Source organism: Sminthopsis crassicaudata, chromosome 1 (assembly GCF_048593235.1).
Source record: "Sminthopsis crassicaudata isolate SCR6 chromosome 1, ASM4859323v1, whole genome shotgun sequence".
NCBI classification, from domain to species: Eukaryota; Metazoa; Chordata; class Mammalia; order Dasyuromorphia; family Dasyuridae; genus Sminthopsis; species Sminthopsis crassicaudata.
The window spans coordinates 348,932,528-348,957,290 of NC_133617.1; the positions used below are offsets into that span (position 1 = coordinate 348,932,528).

The 24,763-nt window shown below is 35.3% G+C and overlaps 1 protein-coding gene across 1 annotated transcript in view; it reads right to left on the reverse strand.

Annotated features, from left to right (window-relative positions):
- Positions 1-24,763, reverse strand: part of SLC6A19 (solute carrier family 6 member 19) — a 56,376-nt gene that overhangs the window by 20,299 nt on the left and 11,314 nt on the right. The window contains exons 2-4 of the mRNA XM_074279169.1: positions 13,592-13,732; positions 5,754-5,891; positions 3,379-3,560 (exon numbers count right to left, since the gene is read on the reverse strand). Coding sequence (XP_074135270.1) covers positions 3,379-3,560; positions 5,754-5,891; positions 13,592-13,732 — 461 coding nt within the window. The remainder of the gene's footprint in view (positions 1-3,378; positions 3,561-5,753; positions 5,892-13,591; positions 13,733-24,763) is intronic.

Consider the following 24,763-nt stretch of genomic DNA (forward strand, 5'->3'; position numbering starts at 1 on the left):
TATTCCATTTTTATAGACCAGTTCCTCCCTGGGAATGCTTCTTTTCCTTTTGATTATTTCTGTCTTAGAGGATTCCCCAGTTCTGTGAAAACTCAGCTCAAGTGCCATCTTCTGCCTGAAGCCTAACCCCATACCCACAATTAGTAGCATGCAGTAAAGGGGGAGCTCTTTATTGTGTATTTACCTGGCATATTGTTTGTATTTATGGATACAAAATGTCTCTTCTCTGATGGGGTCTTTAATGTTAAGTATGGTTAGCAGAGGGATTAATAAAAATTAATCCCTGAGATAGGCAGAGAGAAGGTTCTGATAGAGATCAATTTAGCTCCATGGTCCCACACTTTGGGGAGATTATCTAGTCTGAAATACAAGTTATGTCAAACATCTGAGACCCACCCTCTGTAGAGGTCTCCAGAAGTCTCATTTTGCCATGCCCTATCAGAAATCCCAGTCATGTTCCTAAGGTTAAATTTTCCCTATGAAATCTACTTATTTGACATCCTATGGCTGCTGCCTTCCTTTGGGTCAGTCCACCAGGGCATTTTACCTCCTGTATCTTTCTCCTTACCACCAACACCATGTCATGTGGTGTCTCTCCTAACTCCACTATGCTTTCCAACCTCACTTCTCTTCCTTTCAGCTAACTCTTATAGGGTGCTAAGTCGTTTTTAGGATTTAGTCTGCCAGCTAAAAACATGCCCCAACCTCATGGGATGCTCCCTTTCTACTGGATAATGAGTTCCACTGAGAAACTTGTTTTTCATATACTCTCCCAATTCTATTTCATATTTACCATTCCTGATATCTATTACATGCTTTCATTTTGTTTGTAAACTCCTCCCTAAATAAATCTACCTTTTGCCAAAGAAAATGGCCATTATGAATTCTTCACATGACCAAATCCCAATTTTTGGTGTCTACCATCATCTACATTAACCACATAACTCTTCATAGAATGTAAGCTTCTTAAGGCAAGCTTGATATCCTATGTCTAGCATTATGCCTGGCATATTGTAAACACTTGATAAATCTCTCTCTCTCTCTTTTTTTTTTTTTTTGGCAAGGTTATTGGGGTTAAGTGACTTGCCCAAGGTTACATAGCTAGTAGGTGTTAAGTATCTGAGGCTGGATTTAAATTTGGTGCTTCTGACTCCAAGACTGATGCTCTGTTCACTAAGTTATCTAACCCTCCCAATAAATACCTCTTGTATGAATGAATAAAGACACAAACACATAAACTTGGAGTGCGCTTAGCTGTAGTTAGGTTTTTTGTTTGTTTGTTTGTTTGTTTTAAGAGTGTCATTTCTCAGCAGTATTTGCCAGAATAGAATTAATTCTCTTATTCTGAATAGCCAAGCAAATATAAGTTAAGTGACCATATGTATGCATTGGCCAAGGAGATACAAAAAATTTTTGTTTGTTTTTTAATGTCCTTCTCTGAGTGGACGTGTATCCTGGAAAACCTGGCAAATTGCAAAGGCAGTTGAATTAATGACAAATAGTGTAACCCTGTGAAATATTTTGTAAATTACCACAGAGAAATAAAAGAGACTAGTTGTGTAAAAAAAGAAAAATAATGTAAACAAGTCATGCCCCATTTAATAGAAAAACTTGGATCAGGGAATCATTTCTATATAGGGTAAGAAAGCATGTTTATTATATGCCAGGCATTGTGCTAAATACTTTATAAATATTATTTCATTTGATTCTAACAACCCTGTGAGATAATATCCCCATTTTACAGATTAGAAAACTGAAGTAAACAGAAATTAAGTGACTTGCCCAGTGTCACACCACTAGTAAGTGTGTGAGGCTAGATTTGAATTCAGGTCTTCTTGACTCTGGGCCCAGAATTCTATCTACCACACAGTCTCTAGCCCTATTAATTTATCTTCATCATAGGCCAGGATTTTATGTGGATCCTTTTTCTTGAGGCAAAGTGGAAAATGAATAGGAAACTAGACTTGAGTCAAGATGAGCTTAATTTAAATCCTGCTCCCTACACTAACTGGTTGTGTAATTCTGGATAAGTCACTATATTCTCAGGCGTGACTCTTTCTAACAATGAGATGATTCAGGCCAGTTCCCATGATCTTGTGATAATGAGAGTCATCTACACCCAAAGAGAGGACTGTGGGAACTGAGGGTGGTTCATAACATAGCACTCTCACTTTTTTTGGTGTAATTTGCTTGAATTTTATTTTTTCTCATTTTTTTCACTTTTGATCTGATTTTTCTTGTGCAGCAAGATAATTATATAGATATGTATGCCTATATTGCATTTAACATGTATTTTTACCATGCTTAACATATATTGGATCACATGCTATCTAGGGGAGGGAATGGAGGAAGTGAAGGGAATTGGAACACAGGGTTTTTGAAGGGTGAGTGTTAAAAAATTACCCTTGCAAATGTTTTGAAAATAAAAAAATTTCAATAAAAAAGCAATATTTCTCAGGCTCAGTTTCTTTATCTGTAAAACAAGGATAATAATGACACAATATTACAGAATTGTTGTAAGGAGCAAATGAGATAATATAATGTAAAGTATTTTGTAAAATTTAAAGTATTACATAAACATTAGTAGTAGTGGTGGTGGTGGGGGGGGGGTGGTAGTTGCAGTAATAGTAATGGTGGTGGTAGTGGTAGTAGTGGTATAATAGTAATAGTGGTAGTAGTAGCAATGATGGTGATAGTAGTAGTAGTAATAATAATAATAATAATAGTATTTCCCATTAATTTTAGATTCACCAGTATGCTGTTATGATCATTTCTCGATGCAATAGGGAATAATGGGCAGGGCACTGGGCTAAGAGGCAAGAAGACTGAAGTGTAGATTCTATATCAAACACTTATTAGATCTATGAACATGGACAAGTCACTTAGACTCCTTGTGCCTCAGTTTCTCCATCTTTAAATGAGTAAATTGGACTGACTGTCCTCCTATAGGCAGTTAGGTGACAAAGTGGATAAAGTGCTGGACTTAGGGAGACCTGAATTCTAATCCAACAACAGTCACTATCTATATGACCTTGGACAAGTAATTTAACCTGTTTGCCTCAGTTTTCTTAGTTGTAAAATGAAGATAGTAATTGCTATTACTTCCCAGAGTTGTTGTGAGAATTAAAATGGATAACATTTGCCAAATGTTTTACCAACCTTAAAGCGCTATATAAATCATCATCCTCACCACCACCACCACCACTACCACCACCATCACCACCAAAGGTCCCTTATAAGCTTCCAATATATAATCTCATGATTTTTCTCTAGCCTAAAGGCTGAGGTTTTAAAGAAGTCATTCTTATCCCTTCTGTCTTTTTTTTTTCCCCTCCCTCTAGCTCCAGGCATCACACCAAAGATTTTAAATCTGAATACCTTTCCAGTTGTTTCAATGCCTCTGATGGTACACACATAAAGGACACTCCAAGCACATGTCAAACACAGCAAGATCCACCACTGAATATATCCTGAGTCATCAATGGAGGTAGAAATATTTAAAGTTTCTCGATACCAATAATAATCCACTGAAGAACTCTTCGCACATTCCTCTATATAACCTGAAGTGGGAACAAAACAGTTTAGCAAATTTTCTGATATTGGCTCTGCAATAAGTAAATTAATTGGAAATTAGTGATAATGTTGGTAGCTTTTCTCTTTGGAAAAAGCCATTAGACCATCATCCAAGACTTAGAAAAATTCCCAGGAACTGGTTTCCTGGAGGGACTTTTCAGTCAAGAAGAATGAGGCTTAATTGGCAAAGTGGATAGAGCAATAGCCGGGGGAATCAGGGAATCCTGAGTTTAAATATGACCTCAGGCATGTACTAGCTGTGTGACCCTGGTCAAGTCACTTAATCCAGATTACCTCCCCACCTCTACCCCAAAAAGAAAAAGTCCTAAAGACAGTGAAATGTAGCTTAATGAATGAAGAATTCCACTGAACCATTTTCTTCACCTTCTTTTCTTTGCCTTTCAGTTCTTTCAGTGAAGATAAGAGGGTACAAAGTAGAGTGGAGAGAAAGGCTGTAAGTCAATTTATCTACACTGCAGCCTGACTATGAAATGAATTTTTAACAGTTAGAGGTGAGATGAACAATAAGTAATAGGTCCCTTTAAATAGGGTACAAGACAAGGATATCTCATGGTGCATTCTGTATTGAGCTGGGTTTTTGGAGAGTGAAACCTGGGGGCATGATCATGAAAGATAATTTCAAATACTGTTTAAAGGAGCTAAAGTTCTCCAAAAATTATCATATTTTTACAAGCCCTGATGAAAAGGCTTCAATAAGAAGTTCTGAATCCACAGGCAGAGGCAAGGGATCTTGGAAAGAGTTGAAGAAATCCTACTCGACCCAAACAATGATGGTATTGTAGTACAAAGCTACCTTAAATGAAACAAACATGGAAGCAATGTCTAGAGGAAGTTTTGAATCCACAGATGTATATAGAATCCTCTGATATATATAGAAGCAACAAAACAACTGCTTTATACTTAGGGAATGGGTACTTCCTCTCTATGAAATTCTAAGGGCCAGGAACTGGTTCAATTAATTTACTTTATGCAGTACCTAATAGCATATCAAGAACAGATTACTTCAAATAATTATTTTTGAAGATAGTATGTGGCACTAAGCTATTAATTAGTATCTTCCAGTTGAATAATCAAACAATCATTTATTAGGCGACTACTCTATGTCAGACACTGATTGGTGTAAAGATGAAAAACAGATCCTCTCTCAAGGAGCTTAAAATCTCCTCCTCTTCTTAGCCTTAGTAATACATATTTCTATAGTTCTTTTAACGCTCACAAAGTACTTTCATCACAATAATCACCAAGAGAAAGGTAGTATTAATGTGATTATCCAATTAATGAACAAATGAAATCCAATGAGATTTAGGCCACTGGTTCAAAGTTATACAGTTAGAAGTGGTAAAGCTGAGATTTGGAGCCAGGTCTGCTGATCCCAAAACTTAACTACAGTACCAATTGGCCTCATAAAAAAAAAAATCTTCATTTCAGTCTGTTATTCCATCTGGAAATTTATAAGGAAGAAGCAAGGTATTGTGGAAAGGATATTCAGTCTGGAATGAGTGTTTCTAATTTTAAATTCTGGCTCTGCTACCTGTGTGATTTCAAATTCCTTTCAATTTCACTTCATTTTTCCAGGTCTCAGTTTCCTCAACAATAAAATAAAGGGATTAGATTAGATAACCTTAAGATCCCATCTAGCTCTCTAGCACTAAAACTAAGATTCTATAACCTTAGACTTTTTCCCTCTTTAAAATGTAATTAAAAAAAAAAAAAAAGAATAAATTCACACACGAACAGAACAGCTATTTCATTTCATGTTGATACTAGGTATGTTGTATTTTAAACATATCTTAAATTCCAAAATATACATTCATGAAATTGAAACATTAAGGAGTAATAATAATAATGATGATGATGATGATGGCAATAACTTGCATTTATATACTACTTTAAGTTTGCAAAATACTTTAAACACATTATCTCATTCTTCATTTAAAATGGAAAGTATTTCATTAAAAGACAACAGAAAATTCCTTTAAATAATAAGCTCCCATTTAATCTCGCTCTGCTCAGTGCATTTAAGATACACGTTTTGGTTTCTATTCCAGATTTTTCATTTTTCTCTTCCATTGGTTAAAGTGACATATAGTTGCATTCATCATTGAAAACCAATCAGTGATAGAATAGCTCCAGCTAATACCAAAGGCCCTGGCTATTACCTGTTCTGTTTTCATTGAGTGGACAAGCACTCCAAGGCAAGGGATCTTGGAAAGAGTTGAAGAAATACCACATGACCCAGGCAATGATGGTATTGTAATACAAGCCTACCATAAAGGAAACAAACATGGAAGCAATGCCTAGAGAAAAAGAGAAAGAGTTATGGGTTATGATGAAATGTACCTACTTCAATTCAAATAAACAAACATTTATAACCTGCTATGTTTAAAGGCACTGTGCCAGGCAAATGAAGATTATTTACTTAAACCAAACATAATTGCTTTTTGATAGTCAAAACAATGATAAGGTGATATTTGACCTCTGGGATACTATATGGGAAAAGATATATAATATATAGGGTATCCCAAAAGTCTTAGTGCAGTATTAAGCTATTAAAACTCTAAAAGTATAGTAAAAATTTTACTACATGCTGTACATTTCAGAATTTAATAGGTTTTAAAAAAAATTTTGCAGTCAGTAAAGACCTTCCATTTTATTTTATTTTATTTTATTTATTATAGCTTTTTATATACAAAATATATGCATGGGTAATTTTTCAACATTGACCCTTGCAAAAACTTCTATTTTAACTTTTCCTCTCCTTCCCTCCACCCCTTCCTCTAGATGGCAGGTAATCCCATACATGTTAGATATGTTAAAGTATATGTTAAATACAATATATTTATACAGTTATCTTGTTGCACAAGAAAGATTGGATTTAGAAAGAAGGTAAAAATAACCCAAGAAGAAAAAACAAAAATGCAAGCAAACAATAACAGAAAGAGTGGAAATGTTATGTTGTGATCCATACTCATTTCCTAGTGTTCTTTCTCTGGGTGTAGCTGGTTCTGTTCATTACAGATCAATTGGAACGGATTTGCATCCTCTCATTGTTGAAGAGAGTCACGTCCATCAGAATTGATCATCATGTAGTATTGTTGTTGAAGTGTATAATGATCTCCTGGTTCTGCTCCTTTCACTTAGCAGCAGTTCATGTAAGTCTCTCCAAGCCTCTCTGTATTCATCCTGCTGGTCATTTCTTATAGAACAATAATATTCCATAACATTCATATACCACAATTTATTCAGCCATTCTCCAATTGGTGGGCATTCTTTCAATTTCCAGTTTTTAGCCATTACACAAAGGGCTGCCGCAAACATTTTTGCACATACAGGTCCCTTTCCCTTCTTTAATATCTCTTTGGGATATAAGCCCAATAGTAACACTGCTGGATCAAAGGGTGTGCAAAGTTTGATAACTTTTTGAGTCTAGTTCCAAATTGCTCGCCAGAACGGTTGGATCCGTTCATAACTCCACCAACAATGCATCAGTATCCCAGGTTTCCCACATCCCCTCTTTTCCTGTCATCTAAGCCAATCTGACAGGTATGTAGTGATTTATCTCAGAGTTGTCTTAATTTGCATTTCTCTGATCAATAATAATTTGGAACACCTTTTCAATTTCTTCATCTGAAAATTGTCTGTTCATGTCCCTTTGATCATTTATCAGTTGGAGAATGGCTTGATTTCTTATAAATTAGAGTTAGTTCTCTATATATTTTAGAGATGAGGTCTTTATCAGAATCTTTCAATGTAAAAATGTTTTCCCAGTTTATTGCTTCCCTTCTAATCCTGTCTACAAAATATTTATATAAATTTGTGTTGTTTTTTTTTTTTGTTTTTATACTCCCTAGATTCCCCCCATATTCTTCCTTCTCCTTCTTCCCAGAATACCATCCTTTATCACAAAGAATTTTTCTAAGAAAAAAAATCAGTAAAATCAATCATTTTGCTAGTCAGGCAATAAACATTTAGTAAACATCTGCTATGTGAAAGGCATTGTCACTATGTACTGAAGATATAAGAAAAGATAATCCCTCTCTTAAGGAGGTCTCTTAAGTATTGTGAGGAGACAACATGCAAACAACAAAAAAATCTGACAGGTAATTTTCTACAACAATGGACTCCAACCTCTGCAATTTGGGGAAGCAATATTTTTTCATATCTCTTCTTTGGGATCAAGCCAAATCCTATGACAGTTTACAATAGCACTATAAATCAACCTCTTCTATGTAGGAAGGATAAGCAAAGCCAATTTCCCAAAAATACCAAGAGGGTGGCTCTTCACTGGCAAAGTAAGGATACAGTAAAACTACCACTCAAACTAATTTGGAGGTGGAAAAAGGAGAGAGCCAGTAGCAAATTATAGAATAAAATTATAGAATAAATTATAGAATAAAAGGACCAGTTTTATTATGTTACATTGTGCTCCATAGTTTAATTAGGTTAAAAAAGTATTGCATACTTGTGGTTCTTGGGGATCAATTTTATCCCATTTTATTTTTTATTTTTTTCTGAGGCTGGGGTTAAGTGACTTGCCCAGGGTCACACAGCTAGGAAGTGTTAAGTGTCTGAGACCAGATTTGAACTCGGGTCCTCCTGAATTCAAGGCTGGTGCTCTATCCACTGCACCACCTAGCTGCCCCTACAATTTATATTATTATTATTAGTTATCATGCCACTAACTATGATGGTGAAACTGAGCATGTGTAACTACACAATTTCTTTTCAATTCAATTCAGATATTTATGAAGCACCAAGCCTGGAGAAGGATCTGTATTTGTTACTGGAGATTAAAACCAAGTTTTCCTGTCTTCAGAAAGATTCCATTCTTTAGCTTTTAGAATTTCCATATCAATTCAATAAACCCAAAAGGAAATTCATCATCTCCAAAGACCTCCATGTCTTCTGAACTTTCCTATTCCCGGTGATAGTACAGACTACTATGATCATTTCAGTTACTCAGATTCAAACTTTAAAGTCATCTTTGATTCTTCTCTTTCTCCACCCTCTAACCAGATAGGTATTGAACTATCAATCTCTTGATAAATTCTGTTGAGTGTATATACATAATCTATTTCACTTTCCTTCCCTTATCACCATTCACCTTATTATCTTAATATTTATATTACTTCTAAACTGGGCTATTAATATAGCCACCTAACTGGATTTCCTCCACCAGTTTTTCCCATCTCTAATCCATTCTTCACACAGTTAGCAAATGATTTTCTTCAGACATAGCCAATTCATTCAAAAATCTTCAGTGATTCCCTATTGTCTCTAAGATAGGTTGATTTAGAAATTTGTAGTCTATCAGAAAAAAGTATTTGTAAGTGACATAGTAGATAGAATATTGAGATTGGAGTCAGGTATGCTCCTTTTTGTGAGGTCAAATCTGGCCTCAGTCATTCACTAGCTGTGTGACCACAGGCAAATCTTTTAACCTGATTTGACTTAGTTTCTTCATATGTAAAATGAACTAGAGACGGAAATGACAAATCCTTCCAGTATCTTTGCCAAGAAAATCCCAAATGGGATCATAAAAAGTAGGATATGACTGAAAAAAATTACTCAACAACAATGTTCTTAGTGCTGAGTCCTGGGAGAAAGGCAAAAAGGATTCTTGCTTTCATTGAATTTATAATCTGTTGAAGGAGAAAAACATATAAATAAGAACACAAATGATCAATAAAGAGTTAGATGGAAATCAACTTGAAAAGGGAAGGTACTCACAGCCTACTGAAGTTGCCATTTAAACTGATCCTTTAAAAAGCTGAGGATTTTAAGAAATGGAGATAAAGGAGAGCTCTTCCAGAATGGAAGATAAGCAATACAAAGAGAGATAGAAAGGAGATGAAGTGTCCTGTGTGAGGAAGAGGCCAATGCTGCAAATATGATTTGGAAACAGGATTTGAGCCTGTATCACGCATGATGTAATGTTCAGAATTCAAAACTACCTTTCTAATGTTTCATCTGCATGCAATCCTGATTCATTAGAGGTAATGAGATCACTAAGCAGGATAATATAGTGATAAAAGAACAAGAGCCCAAGACAGAGCTTTGATCCACATCCACATTTAATAAACATTCCATAAATTATATTCAACAAAGAAGGATGAAATGGAGCAATCAAGAGGAGAAACCAGGACAGCTAGGTGGTGCAATGGATAGAGCACCAGCCTGGAATTCAGGAGGACCCAAGTTCAGATCTGGTCTCAGACACTTAATACTTCCTAGCTGTGTGACCCTGGGCAAGTCACTTAACCCCAGCCTCAAAAAAAAAAAAAAAAAAAAAAAAAAAAAAAAAAGGAGGAGAAAAAAAAAAGAGGAGAAACCATCAGAGAGATAATATTTAAGAGATGATCAATGGTGACCAATTCCACAGAGAAGTCAAGAAGGAAAAGAACTAATCAAATTAAGGGGTCACTTGTAATTTTGTAAAGGAAAGTTTCTTTTTTATTATTATTATTTTATTTATATTTATATATTTATTACATTTATATTTTTATCTGAAAAACATATGCATGGGTAATTTTTTCAACATTGACCCTTGCAAAGCCTTCTGTTCCAAATTATTCCCCCCACCTTCTCCCCTAAATGTCAAGTAGTCCAATACATGTTAAGTGTGTTAAAATATATGTTAAATCCAATATATGTATACATATTTATATAGTTATCTTGCTGCACAATAAAAATTGGATCAATAAGGAAAAAAAAAGTTGGAAAAGAAAACAAATAATAACAGAAAGAGTGAGAATGCTATGTTGTACTCTATACTCAGTTCCCATGGTTCTCTCTGGGTGTAGATGGCTCTCTTCATCACTGAAAAATTGAAATCTGTTTGAATCTCATTCTTGAAGAGAGCCACATCCATCAGAATTGATCATAGTATAGTCTTGTTGTTGCAATGTATAACGATCTCCTGGTTCTGCTCATTTCACTTAGCATCAGTTCATGCAAGTCTCTCCAGCCCTCTCTGAAATCATCCTGCTGGTTGTTTCTTACAGAACAATAATATTTCATAACATTCATATATCATAATTTATTCAGCTAGTCTCCAACAGATGAGCATCCACTTAATTTTCAGTTTCTTTCCATTACAAAAAGGGCTGCCACAAACATTTTCCCACACATGGATCCCTTTCCCTCCTTTAAGATCTCTTTGGGATATAAGCCCAGTAGAAATACTGCTGGGGCAAAGGGTATGCGCAGTTTGATAGCTTTTTGAACATAGTTTCAGACTGATCTCTAGAATGGTTGGATCCATTCACATTTCCACCAACAATAGTTTTCCCACATTTGTCATTATCTTTTCCTGTCATCTTAGCCAATCTGAGAGGTATATAGTAATATCTCAGAGTTGTCTTTATTTGCATTTCTCTGAGTAGTGATTTGGAGCCCTTTTCATATGACTACAAATAGTTTCTATTTCTTCATCTGAAAATTGTCTATTCATATCCTTTGACCATTTATTAATTGGAGAATGTCTTGAATTTTTATAAAGTTGAGTCAATTCTCTATATATTTTAGAAATGAGGCCTTTATCAGAATCTTTCAATGAAAAAAATGTTTTCCCAGTTTATTGCTTCCCTTTTAATCTTGTCTGCATTAGCTTTATTTGTACAAAAAAATTTTAACTTAATATAATCAAAATTTTCTATTTTGTGATCAATAATGATCTCTAGTTCTCCTTTGGTCACAAATTCCTTCTTACTCCATAGATCTGACAGGTAAACTATCCTATGTTCTTCTAATTTGTTTATAATGTCATTCTTTATATCTAGATCATGAACCCATTTCAACCTTATCTTGGTATACAGTGTTATATGTGGGTCAATGCCTAGTTTCTGCCATACTAGTTTCCAATTTTCCCCACAGTTTTTGTTAAATAATGAATTCTTACCCCAAAAGCTTGGGTCTTTGGGTTTGATAATTGCTAGATGACTATTTTGTTCTATGAACCCTATCTATTTCACTGATCAACTGCTCTATTTTTTAGCCAGTACCAAACGGTTTTGATGATCACTGCTTTATAATATAGTTTTATATCTGGAACAGCTAGGCCACCTTCATTTGCTTTTTTTTTCCTCATAAATTCCTTTGAAATTCTTGTTTTGTTTTTCTAGATGATTTTTGTTGTTATTATTTCTAAGTCAGTAAAATAGTTTCTTGGGAGTTTGACTGGTATAGGACTAAGTACATTAATTAGGTAGTATTATCATCTTTATTATATTCGCTTAAAGGGCAGTTTCAATTGAATGAGGCAGTTACAAACCAGACTGAAGAAAATTTAGAAGAGAGAAGTGAAGGCAATGGAGATATTTAGTATAGACAACCTTTTCAAGGAGTTTAAGAAAGAAAAGAGATCTAGAGGGTGATATATAGCAGGGATGATAGGATAAAGGAGGGTTTTTTATAGATGGAGGAGATATGACCAGTAGATAGTAAGAGATTGAAGATTAAAAAGAAAGTGATGTTAGGAGCAATTTACTAGAAAAGAAGGGAGGGGATTGCATGGAATCAAGATGGCATATTTAGGAATAGATCTTGTCAAGGAAGAGGGTCACCAATTCATCATAGATTGAAGCAAAGGAGAAAGTAGAGAATGATGTCAGAAGGATGGCCCTTGTTTCTTTTAGCTTTGTGATCTCATCACCTCCTATGAATTCAGCCAGGATCACCATGCAGATGATTCCCAGATGAAGCATTCAGAAAGGCAGTTTGGTAGAATGGAATGAATTCTGACAATAAGAGCAGAAGAGCCTGGAGTTTGGGAACATCCATAATCTAGCATCACAGAACCTGTCTTGCCTTTAACAAATTTACATTCCATTAAAACTAGTCTATTAAGCTTGTCTCCCAAGTTAACATCTTCAATCCTCCATACATTCATGTAGAATACCCCTATGTAATCTCATCATCATCTTTGACTTATAGAATCTCTTTTCCTTCAAGCCTGAGCATCTTCCTCCCTGTTAAAGCCTTCTCCCATCTCTTACCCTTAGAGTAAAAGTAATCTTGGCTTCGTAAAATAATCCCTGAACATTTTGTCTTTTTTCTTCCTCTTCCTCACAGCCTACTTAATATCAAACTTATTTGTGCATATATAATGTCTCCTAACTCTTCCTTCCTATCCCTCCTCCCAAATACCCATTAGCAGTACAAGCTCCTTGAGGAATCTGAATATTATGTACTTAATACTAAACAGTTTTGTTCACTCAGAAAATTCTTAATAAATGTTTATTGAATTTTGAATCAGAGTTTAGGCCATCCTGCTGCTGAGACATGGAGTCTTTGTATGAGAAATAAATGTCTTTAACTAGAGCAAGCAAATACTATTTTTCCTCCAAGTTACTAAACTAATCAAAAATTATCTCTGCAATATATGGGTATGCTTATAATTTTTTTTGTTCTATTGAATGCTACTGTTGGGTATCTACTTTGCATTCTGGGGAAGTGATGATCCATTCCATTAATGAAGGAAACAATAAAGTCTTGCTCAGCTTTTATAACTATTTAAATCTCAATGAAAAACCAGCAGACACGGAAGCCAATGTTAAATTCCCTGGAAACATTCAAAATAGGGCTGGATGGCCATCAAAGATGTTTTAGAGGGGGAATTCCTGTACCATACAAGGCACTGGACCAGATGACCTCTAAAATTATCCCAAAGATATGTATTAAGTAACTATAGGTAAGATGCTTTTGATCACTGGGTCACTCCAGGTACCTGGCAAGGGCAGCATAGTGCAAATATATCTTGAGTTGATCTTTGACATCCCCAAATAAAAGTAAATTCACTTCCATAATCATCCTGAAGAACATCTAAAATTGATCCTTTTAATCAAAGCATAAAGCATTTTGCAGTGTCTAAAAAAGCTTGTAAGACTGATTGAATATGATGACCAAATTCTACATGGAAACTATATAATAAAAACAAAAGTTGCACATTCCCTGTCTGGTTGACCTGCTAAGGCCATTTTAAATTCTAATGACTTACCTACTCCCTTAAGGGTGGGATGGATAGAGCTCCAGACACCAACACTGCCCTTTCTTAGCCTTTGTCCAATGGCAAATTCCAGATGAAGCAATGGGATTCCTTCAAGGACCAGAAGAATGAGGAATGGGATCATGAAGGCTCCTGGAATTAAAAAAGAACCCAGATTAGTATTTCTGATGCAAGGAAAAAAGCAGTACAAAAAGACATATGGTTTGGTCTCCAGAAATTCTTCATAAATGAGTTCTTTAAACATATCTTATGACATGAAAGGAGTCACATTATAGCAACAAGAAAGAAAATACATTGTAAAGTATCAAGGATCATAGGATCATGAACTAGAGTGAAGAGAACAGACTGCCATCTAGTCCAACAAGTTTCATTACGCAAATGAGGAAGTTGAAGCCAAAGGTAGTTATGTAATTTGTAAAAGGTCATACTGGTAGAAAGTGTGAGAGGCAAGATTTGCAGCCAGATCCTCTAACTTCAGGGAAAATATGTTTTCTAGCATATCATGATGCTATTTAGTCAATAAATCAATAAATAAATATTTTCGATCACCTACAGTTATCCCTTCCACATCATGACTTTCCCCATCATGACTTCAATATATCACAGGTGGCATAAAAGAACTTCCAGGGCCCAATTTAAATCTCATATCTTCATAAAGCCTTTCCAGATTAAAATAACTATCAGGTTGTTTTTTTTTAAACTCAAAACATTCATTTTCTATACTTATCAAGCAATAGATGATATTCCACCCAGAGATATCTCCTATATTGACATTACTTCTTTTAACTTCGCTGTTAACTCTTCATGTTATGTTAGAAGTATAGGAGTATGAGTACTGACTCTGGAACTTGAAGACCAGGGTTCAAATTCTGCCTTTATACCTACTGCCTATATGACATTAAATAAGTCACTTACCATTCTAGGTCTGAATTTCCTTGTTTAGAGGAAAGTAGGGGAAAAGATGAACTTCATGTTGTTTGAAGTCTCTTTCAGTTTTAGATCTGTGATCCTATATTTACATTGTGTTTTTCCAACTAGAATTTATGTTCCTAGAGAGCAGAGATCATGCTTTATATTGCTTTGTAGGTACATAACACTTGACACAAAGTGCAGTTATCCTTTTGACTTTGTGGAGTTAGGGACTCAGCATACTCTCTCTTCCCATATGGAAAAATCCATGTAAAATATAGGAACCTTTGTGTGTCATCTGCTGGCTGTTATGTTCCTTTTGTAAACTCTCTCTCTCTCTCTCTCTCTCTCTCTCTCTCTCTCTCTCTCTCTCTCTCTCTATATATATATATATATATACATTGTAAAGTATCTATATATATATAGATATATATATATAAAGAGAGAGAGAGAGAGAGAGATTTTTAACTTATTTTAACTTTAAAAAACTGTATACATTTATGCATTAAAAGATAAAATATGCTGTTATTATACAATATTATACATGCATTTTTGAGTTTCTAAACTTTTTTTGTGCCATTTGCTGGCCTTCCTGTGTTATCTGTAACTTTGGATTAGGCATTGGATCTCTCCCATCATACTGGCAGATATTTCTGACACTATCTGATGTGTATTATCAGAGTTATTGAACAGTTATTTCTGATCTCTAAATTATATGGCAGGATTTTCTTTAGGTAGCTAATTCTATCCATGATATATGGATGCTCATTAGCACATATATTGGTAAGAACCACTATGATCCACTTGTTGTCCTATGCCAGTCATGTTTTTTGTTTTGTTTTGTTTTTTTTATAATTCCAACCACAAACAAACAGTATGCTTTATCCTCAAATTCATTTCAATATCATGGCTTCTCAACATGGGCTCTGAAGCCAATTTCAATGAACCAGTTTAAAAAAAAAAAAAAAACAAACACCTAGAATGTATAGTTACCAATTCATTCATTTAACGAACATTTATTAATTAAACTGAACTTTTAAAATTTGAAATGAGTATGCTTCTATTATTCATGTCAGAGGGAAATTATACTTCAGTTATGATTTGGCAAAGATCAGAATGTTAATATTTAGCAAATGTTTCTAAAACCTTGTCAACTGTGCTGGAGTATCATGAGGACTATATCAGGATTAAAGTTCAGTCATTCCCTGGAGCAACAGAGTGATAAAGATTTCCAAATACATAACTTAAATGGTTTTCTGTGGACTTAAGCATTAGGATTAGTCCTAATCTTTAATGAGGAAACTGTGAAGCTTTGCTTTGTTTAATTGTTTACTCACACACCAATGAGTTTAGATAGCTGTTTAGCAGGGAATTTTTTTCTTTATAACACCATATTTGATTGAAAGGTTTGAGTTGAACCTCAAAGGTGGCAAATGATCAATATACCTTTTCTCTTATTTTTACAAATTATTCAAAGAGATTGATGTAAGGGGAAGCAGTCCTGGAACATTCACAGAGTGCCTGGGACAATATCTCTCTACATGGAAAGGCTGAGGAGCTTGCTTCCAAGAGAATCATGATGATTACAGGTCAAGGGGAGTGCTTCAGAGAAATTATGGTGAATGCATAGGCATCCTATAGTATTGGTTCTGATCTGCTCATGGAAGGCTCTTTGATTGACTATTAAGACAGTCAAAAGAATTTAGCTATCTTCTACCATTTATCCAGTGAAAGATTATAATGGGAGAGGCCCTAAGAAAAGTCTCATTTCTTAGCTTCCATTTATTGTTTTCCATTCTCTGGTGAAGGCTGAGTAGGCTCTATGACCTTAATGAAGTTTGAAAAGTTAGGAGAATGGACCAAAAGAATCCAGGATTTGGAGATTCGGACAAGTTGTATAGCCAGTCCAGTACTGATTCCCAAAAAACAAGGAGCAACTTTCTGGATCTATACTAGTGGAAGCTGTGATAAAGCTTCATTCACCAACTACATGAGAACATGAATTTGATAGAACTAATACAGAAATGTAGTTCAGTAGAAACTGAACTAAGTGCCGAGTCTTCTCTCCCCCATATGTAGTACAGAGGAGAGTAAGCATATGAAATATTGGAGAAAGAAACATTTGTACTTATGTCTTGTTATTTATTCAAAGATATCATTGTTATATCTATGAATAAATATAACTTTCTAAAAACTAATTAATATTAAGCGTTTGTATGAAACTGGTGCATTAGTCGCTGATACTTAATAGTTGAAGGGAATATAGCCATTGGGATTTCAAGCCAATGGTAATAGAAATTTTTGTTGTCATTTCTGTCATATCCAACTCTGCATAACTCCATCTGAGGTTTTCTTGGCAAAGATACTGGAGTAGTTTGCCATTTCCTTCTCCAGTACATTTTACAGATAAGGAAACTGAGGTAAAGAGGGTTAAGTGACTTGCCCAAGATCACATAGCTAATAAATATTTGAAGCCAGATTTTAAATTCAGGTCCTTCTGACTTCAGGGCTAGGGTATATCAGCTGCATTAGCTAGACTTGCCAAATCCTTTAGGGTAACTTAGAATTTTACGATCTAATAGATCTGGCCTTACAAAAATGTATACATTAAATGGGGGTTAGTAGATTGGATTTTTTTTTTTTGGCTTATTAGAGACAGATTTTGTACAGAAAATGGGGCTAGCAGCTGGTAAATTAGCTATCAAATGTCTTTTTTGCTCTAACTCATTATCCTGATCCTTAGGACCCTTTCAAAAGAATCTGGGAAAGCCTCATGATAATTTGCCTTTATATAATTTTTCAAGTTCATGAAGAAGTTTTACATATGTAGTCTCATTTGGAAACAAGCCTACAAGGTTGGCAAGGTAGAAATTGTATACCTCCCTTTTGACAGATGGAGATTGTCAATCAAAGAAGTCACATGACTAGCCCAAGTGCAAAAAACAAAACAAAATAAGACAAAAAAACCTGCTTTTTTTCAGAGAGGGAACATAGGATAATAGAATTAGAGCCATAGGCAATCTAGTCCTCTCTTTCATTTTACAAATGAGGAAATTGATAGGTGGTAGAGGTTTAATGACTTGTTGCTACATAGAAAGGTGAAATTTGAATCTGGATCCAGTGATGCTATAGTCATAGGCTTCCTTGAGTGAGTTCTGTGTTAGGGATCATGTCACTATACTATGCTGCTTCTACTGAAATAATGGGGTACATGAGAACCATACTCTACCTACCAACCTTCAAACTTTTCATTATAATGAGTTATCTTTGTGATAAGGTCATTTAACCTATATCAATATATTGCATATTATTTTTGCTAGTCCAGTTTTTTAATAAAAAATGAGGTCCTTTTTGCAGTATATAATGATGTTTTAGGCTTCCCCGTGACATGTAAAAAAGATAGAATTGGCTGTTGCTAGAACATAAAATATGGAGGGTGAAAGTAAGAAAATATGAGAAATAGATATGAAGAAGTAACTGAGATCATAGAAGTGGCTACTTTTCTACCCATTCATGTAACCTGCAACCATATTAGTCAAGACCCAAATTTTAAACAAAGACACATGGAAATAAAAGTGTTCTATGCATATGTGGTTTTAATCACTGTCAGGGAAATGTGAAAATAAGTGTGATCACCTTGGCAAAGGTCTTCCATAGTTTGCATATAGAATATTATTTGAAGTGTGTTCAAAAAGCCTAAAAATATCATTAAGAAATTTTTTTGGTGGGGAGAGGAGCCTGGATTTGTGATTTTTTATCCATATAGAGAATTCCCGATAAGAAATCCACCTCTCTACCTGTATGGAGTCTTACCTAGACAGTTGGTGGGAGTATTTAGACTTTAAGTGACTTACTCAGTGTCATAGAATGTTTTTCAGAGTGGGAATTGAATCTAAATCTACCTGATGCCCAAAGATAAAATCAACTCTGAGAGATGGAGCATATATGCTTAAAACACAATTTCTGTGAATATCAAGTTGGGTTGGGTAATTTAAAGTGGAGGTTGAATTTAATGTAAAAATAAGAAATAAGGAACATGTTTGAATAGATATGAATGTGTGCACAACATACTTAATACATGGACAAAAACATACATACACACATATAAATACATCCTGAACAAATTCTTCCAACAAATACCTAAATTACTCATTGGGAGTCACAGGCTCATCATGAAAAGCCCAATTCACCACTGAAGGCCTAGAGAATACAACTTAGAGGAGGAAAATCATTTTTTATGAAAACATACTGAATTGACTCAAAGAGTTAAATTTCCAAAGATTTCTAACTTATTCCTAGGGAATAGCAGAGTCTCTGGAAGAATTTGCTTCAATAAACAACAGCAGTAGGGATAAAAACCAATAGGACAGAGGAGACAGAGAGAGATTAGTTTGGGGGTTCCACTGGCATAGAGAGCTCCCTAGAAAGGAAATTCTCTCTACCAAAGCAGATTTGTGGCTTCTCTGAAACTATGAGTGTTAAAGTGTTGCTTAGGGCACTGAGATACTTAATGTTTTGCTCTGGATCAGGGGTTCTCAAACTACAGCTCTGGCCAGATGCAGCCTGCAGAGGACGTTTATGCGGCCCACCGGGTTATGGCAAATGGGCTGAGGGGTGGAGACAGTGTGAGTTTTTGTTTTTACTATAGTCCGGCCCTCCAACAGTCTGAGGGACAGTGAACTGGCCCCCTATTTAAAAAGTTTGAGGACCACTGCTCTGGATCATGACAGCCAAGATGTATCAGAAACAGAACACATGTTAATATTCTATTATATTCCCATCTGTTTTGTTAAATATTTGTTATTGCATTTTAGTCAGGATCAGGCCATGGGCTGCTCACTTTTGATACTTCAAGGTCCTAAAACACAGAAATTTTTGTTCTCAGTATCTTCATGATGTGAACTATCTTCCCCTGTCAGGAAGAAGTCCAAATCCTGTTCCTATAGAATAATGTGAAGTTGTAGTCAATTTTAAATTCTTCCATTCTGTCTCCAATGTAGTTAGCATCTTTAAAGACATTCATAACAACCTTTGAGACAACCTGGATAGAATTAACTTTCCCAGACTGTCTTATTACTGTAAGTTAGACGGTAAGTTAAGACAGTCATGATGTAAACTCATATCAAGCATAATCGAATACATAAAGGAAGTTAGATTTCTCAGGATATCTTGACTGGCAAATCTTTAGAGGTCTGCCAGGTGCATTCCATATAGCTCTTTGACCCTCTCTTGATTTTGTGCCACACAAAACAAAACATATCATTGATCTGCACTGCCTGGAAAACCCCAAGATTGTATTTCATCTATAAAAGATCTAATTATGATAGAGAACTTTGCTAAGATTTCTTCAGGACTAAGCCCACTATTAAGCACTCTTTTTTTCTCCTTCATAGTGCCTTCCCTTTAATGGTGCCTTTCTTATGCTAGCTAACTCTGATTAGTCTAACCTATCTCCTAGAGTATTTCCTTTCTCCTGGTTAATTGTGAGTTTCCCAGGAGAACTTATGATTTACTTTGCTAACTATATGTTCTCCAAATTCTATTTTATATTTACCATTCCTGGTATCTATTTCACCTCTTATTTTTGTCTGCAAACTCTTCTAAATAAACCTTCCTTTTGGCAAAAAGAATGGCCACTGTGAATTTTTGTTACATGTTTATTTCAAACTAGGTATTTCTATCTCAACCTTGTTATTTATATTATTAAAAAATGAGAATCAGCAGTTTTTGTTTATGTGGGTTATATTGATAGATATTTACCATATTAGAAATAAAAACTAACTCTGAATTTAAAGTTCCTCTAAAAAGGTTTCAGAGACCCCCAGGATTCTCTGGACCACATTTTAAGAACCACTTCCATAGAGAATGGAGAGTTGAGTTTAGAGACAAACTTGTTAGATTGGGATCCCATATTCTGTAATGTGGGGTGAGCATACTGAAGGCCAAAGAGCTTTGAGGTTGAAATCAAGTACCTGCTTGGTTTCAAATAACTATTGTACCTTTTGACCTGAGTGACTTTGGAAGCATCTTAGAACTAGTTTCTAAGCACCACTTTGTTTTAGATGTATAATGTTAGCAAATTACATCACTTCTTGAAGTCTCAGATTCTTCATCTGTAAAGAACAAAAATAAAAGTGGAGATGACAATACTGACACCATCCACCTTACCTTAAAATGCAACACAAATAAGAGTTAATGTTAGCAAATTATTTAGAATTATTTAGTGTGTGTGTGTGTGTATATATATATATATATATATATATGTATATATATTCAGGACAGACAGTGCTGATGGACATTGGATAACAATAGATGGTGTTGGGCCTGCCTCTTTCCTCTCTAGACATCTACTTTTAGGAGAGGAAGCTCTCCAGCCAGGATTTGATTATCCTCATTAGGCAAATTATTCTTGATGTGGATTCTGTAAATGAGTTTATGGCTAAAAGCTATAAAGAAGCTAGTTTTCCCTAGCAATCCAGTTGGTATAGGATATACGGACCAGAATTCTTATACTGACCTCTGATGCCTCAAGGAAAAGAGACTTTAATCAACCTCTATTGTCTTAAAGACCTCAGGTGAAACTCTTAATCCACTTCCTTTGTCCCAGTTCTTTCTCTAACAACAACTTTCTCCAGAACCCAAGTCCCACATGGCAAAGGGTGGGGGTAGGGGGGAACTTATTGGATGTTTCAGATTCAGCATTCCAAAACAGAACTAATTCTCTTTCCCCAAAACTCCCATTTCTATCAAACTTCCATATTTCCGTTAAAGGTCTTATTATTCTTTCAGAATTTATAGATTTATTACTTCAGAATTGTTCTTGATTATTTAATCTTCTTTACCCTACATATACAATAAGCTGCCAAATCTTGCTATTTCCACTTCTGAGATTTCTCTGACATTTGATCTTTTCTCCCTATTCATCAGTGAGTAAAAATTAAGCACCTACTATATGTTAGGTATTGTTGATGGAGTCAAATCACGAGGTTTGAGAGAGCAAAGAAGAGGGGGGGAAAAAAAAAGTTGTGAAAAACCACATTGAGGCATTCTCTCTGCCAAAATGTATCTTTATCTACGGGCAGAATTTGAGAATGGTTTTTGCATCATGCTTTTGGGAAGAGGAGATTATATAGGGTATAAATATAAATTATATAGGATAGAAATACTTGGAAAGAATTGAGAAGATTCCCAAGAGAAATGTAGAGATGCTAAATAGTTAGATTTTGAGAGAGAGTCGAGACAAAGGAAATGGTAAAGAATTTCACCTCTCCTGAGGTCATTTAGCTAATAGAGGTTGATTAAGCTCTCATTTCCTTCAGGCAACATAGGGATTCTGCTCTATAACATCCAACATCAACTAGACAGAGTCTGGGGAAAACTAGCTTCCTTGTAGTTTTTAACCATAAACTGATTTACAGAATCCATATCATTGTGCGAAGTACTATACTCAAAAAGCTCACTACTGATCTGATTTATTACAATAGTTCCTGGTAGACTTGAAGACAGATGACCATTCTCTACTTCAATTCATCAATCACTCAGCTACCAAAGAGATTTTCCTGAAGCACTCTAAGATCCAAGGATGTCTCTCAGCTACTCAGATTCCAGTGACTCTCAATTGTCTGGAATAAAACAAACATTTCTGTTGGGCTTTTACAGCTCGTCACCCCCTGACCCCAACCTATCTTTTCCATTCATTATACATAATATCCTCTCCACATTCCATAATTCATCCACACTTCTCTTTATTTTTCACACATGTCACTCTGTCTTCTATTCCTGCCTTTTTTGCTAGGTGTCCCCAAACTAGGAATGTATTCCCTTCTTTCCTCAATATCACAAAATTCCTCAATTGCTTTGGGCTCAAGCATCACTTTCTCCAAGAGCCTTTCCTGATCCTCACATAATTGCTAGTTCCCTCTTTCCCTAAATACATTGTGTTTATTTTTTTTTCTAACCACGGTTGTTCTTCCACATGGATCCTCCACATGGTCCGTCACCAGTCGTCAGGCTCTGATAACTCTAGAGAGTGAGTCTGATAACTTTTCACAACTCTGCCTCACTCAGATCCAAGATTCACTTGTAACCCAAGACATTACCCTCCAGAAGTTATTCTGCTTCCAGCCCAAAGGAGGAACAATAAACAACCTCATTTGTATACATTGATTCCTTCCATAGAATGTGTAAGGTCCTTTCATTTTTTCCCTCTGCATTCCTCAGCAGCAAGATCCTGAAATATAAGAATTTGTTGAAGGATTTGTTGTATCATGAAATGGATTCAGAATGGAATAAGAAAAATAGTGTGTAGCTAGAAACTGGAAGATGAATGGATGTCCATCAGTTGGAGAATGGTTGGGTAAATTATGGTATATGAAGGTTATGGAATATTATTGCTCTGTAAGAAATGACCAGCAGGAGGAATACAGAGAGGCCTGGAGAGACTTACATCAACTGATGCTGAGTGAAATGAGTAGAACCAGAAGATCACTGTACACTTCATCAACAATACTGTATGAGGATATATTCTGATGGTAGTGGAAATCTTCAACATAAAGAAGAGCCAACTCACTTCCAGTTGATCAATGATGGACAGAGGTAGCTACACCCAGAGAAGAAACACTGGGAAGTGAATGTAAATTGTTAGCACTAATATCTGTCTGCCCAGGTTACATGTACCTTCGGAATCTAATGCTTACTGTGCAACAAGAAAATGGTATTTACACACATGTATTGTATCTAGGTTATAATGTAACACATGTAAAATGTATGGGATTGCCTGTCATCGGGGGGAGGGAGTAGAGGGAGCGGGGGGATAATTTGGAAAAATGAATACAAGGGATAATATTATATAAAAATATATATAATAAAAATTATTTTAAAAAATAAAAGAAAAAAGAAAAATAGTGTAAGGTAGATTGCCTTTGAAAAGTTATACAGTGATTTTGTTGATTGTGAACTGCTTCCTGGTACCAATTTTTCAATAGAAATGGTATCCCCAGTGATGATCCACAGTTGAAATCTAACAACACAATCTTTAGATAATTAAGATTGTGGCAGTTTATGAAAATTAATTCCCTTTAGGGGAATTAGTACTGAAGTTTTAATTGTATATGGTGGATATAAGCAAACTAGCATATTTCTAATGAGTTATACTCAATAGTGGCTTAAGGATATCACTCAGGAAATGTGACATTAAAGAACTACACATATTGATTTATACTAAGTTGTATATTGTACCATCAAAAATATAAAAAGATTTAGAAGACTTCTTCCAAGAGTGGCTTCTTTGTGAAGGATCCATATGTAACCCCGAATGGATAGGACAGGTTCCTCATGATGAGTCTTATAAGATTGAACACTAAGTGAGATATGACTCCTAAGTGGCTGAGAGACTCTGAACTTGCTTGTCATGTTGTGCAAGTATAGATAGCATCTTTCTGGAGAAGGAATGGAGAAAGTAAAGTTTGAGAAAGAGATCTATGAGAGGAGGCAAAAAATGTGAATGGCAACCCCTATGTGAAAGAAATTGTCTCTTAGACATATCCCTTGATTCCTAGAGATTACTGAAAGCATCCTTCCCTAGTTTGTTTCTCTTCTTGGTTGTTCCGAAGTTATATCTTACTCCTAAACTGAAGAATTAATTTACTCTTGTGTACTCCATCATTTACTCTAAGCTGCTTAACTTCCCCAATTTCTATTAATTATCACCTTTAGTTGCTCAATATTCATAATCATCTTTTATGTAAACAGTAATCTGTGTGTGTGTGTGTAGAAGAGCTAAGAGTAACCTTTATCCTCCCTGTGAAAGTGACTTTTATTCTCAAATCCTAAAAAAGAACATTGTACCACTAGATTTCAAGTGTTTGAAATATGGCAAATTGACATAATTCTAGCTCAACAAATCTCTTGGAGATAGAAAAATAAATTATAAAGTACCCAGTTGTAGTCCTTCTCTTGCTCCCCACAAAGGCAGACTTGGAGACGGAGAGGGCCAGATCCCAGATAAGATGTCTAAATTTGTCCCTGTAACACAGGCTTTGCTGGATATCTGTTGGCCAGAGTTCAAACTACTACATAAACCAATCTACTTTTCATGTTCACTACATACAAAGCACAAAAGGAAGAGGATAAGCTACAATCAACATTAATGGAGGGAATGGCCAGGACATCACAAATCCATCGAGATATTGAAGAATTTAGTTGATGCACATGCCAGTAGACATATAAATCAAGGTGACAGAATAACACAATAAG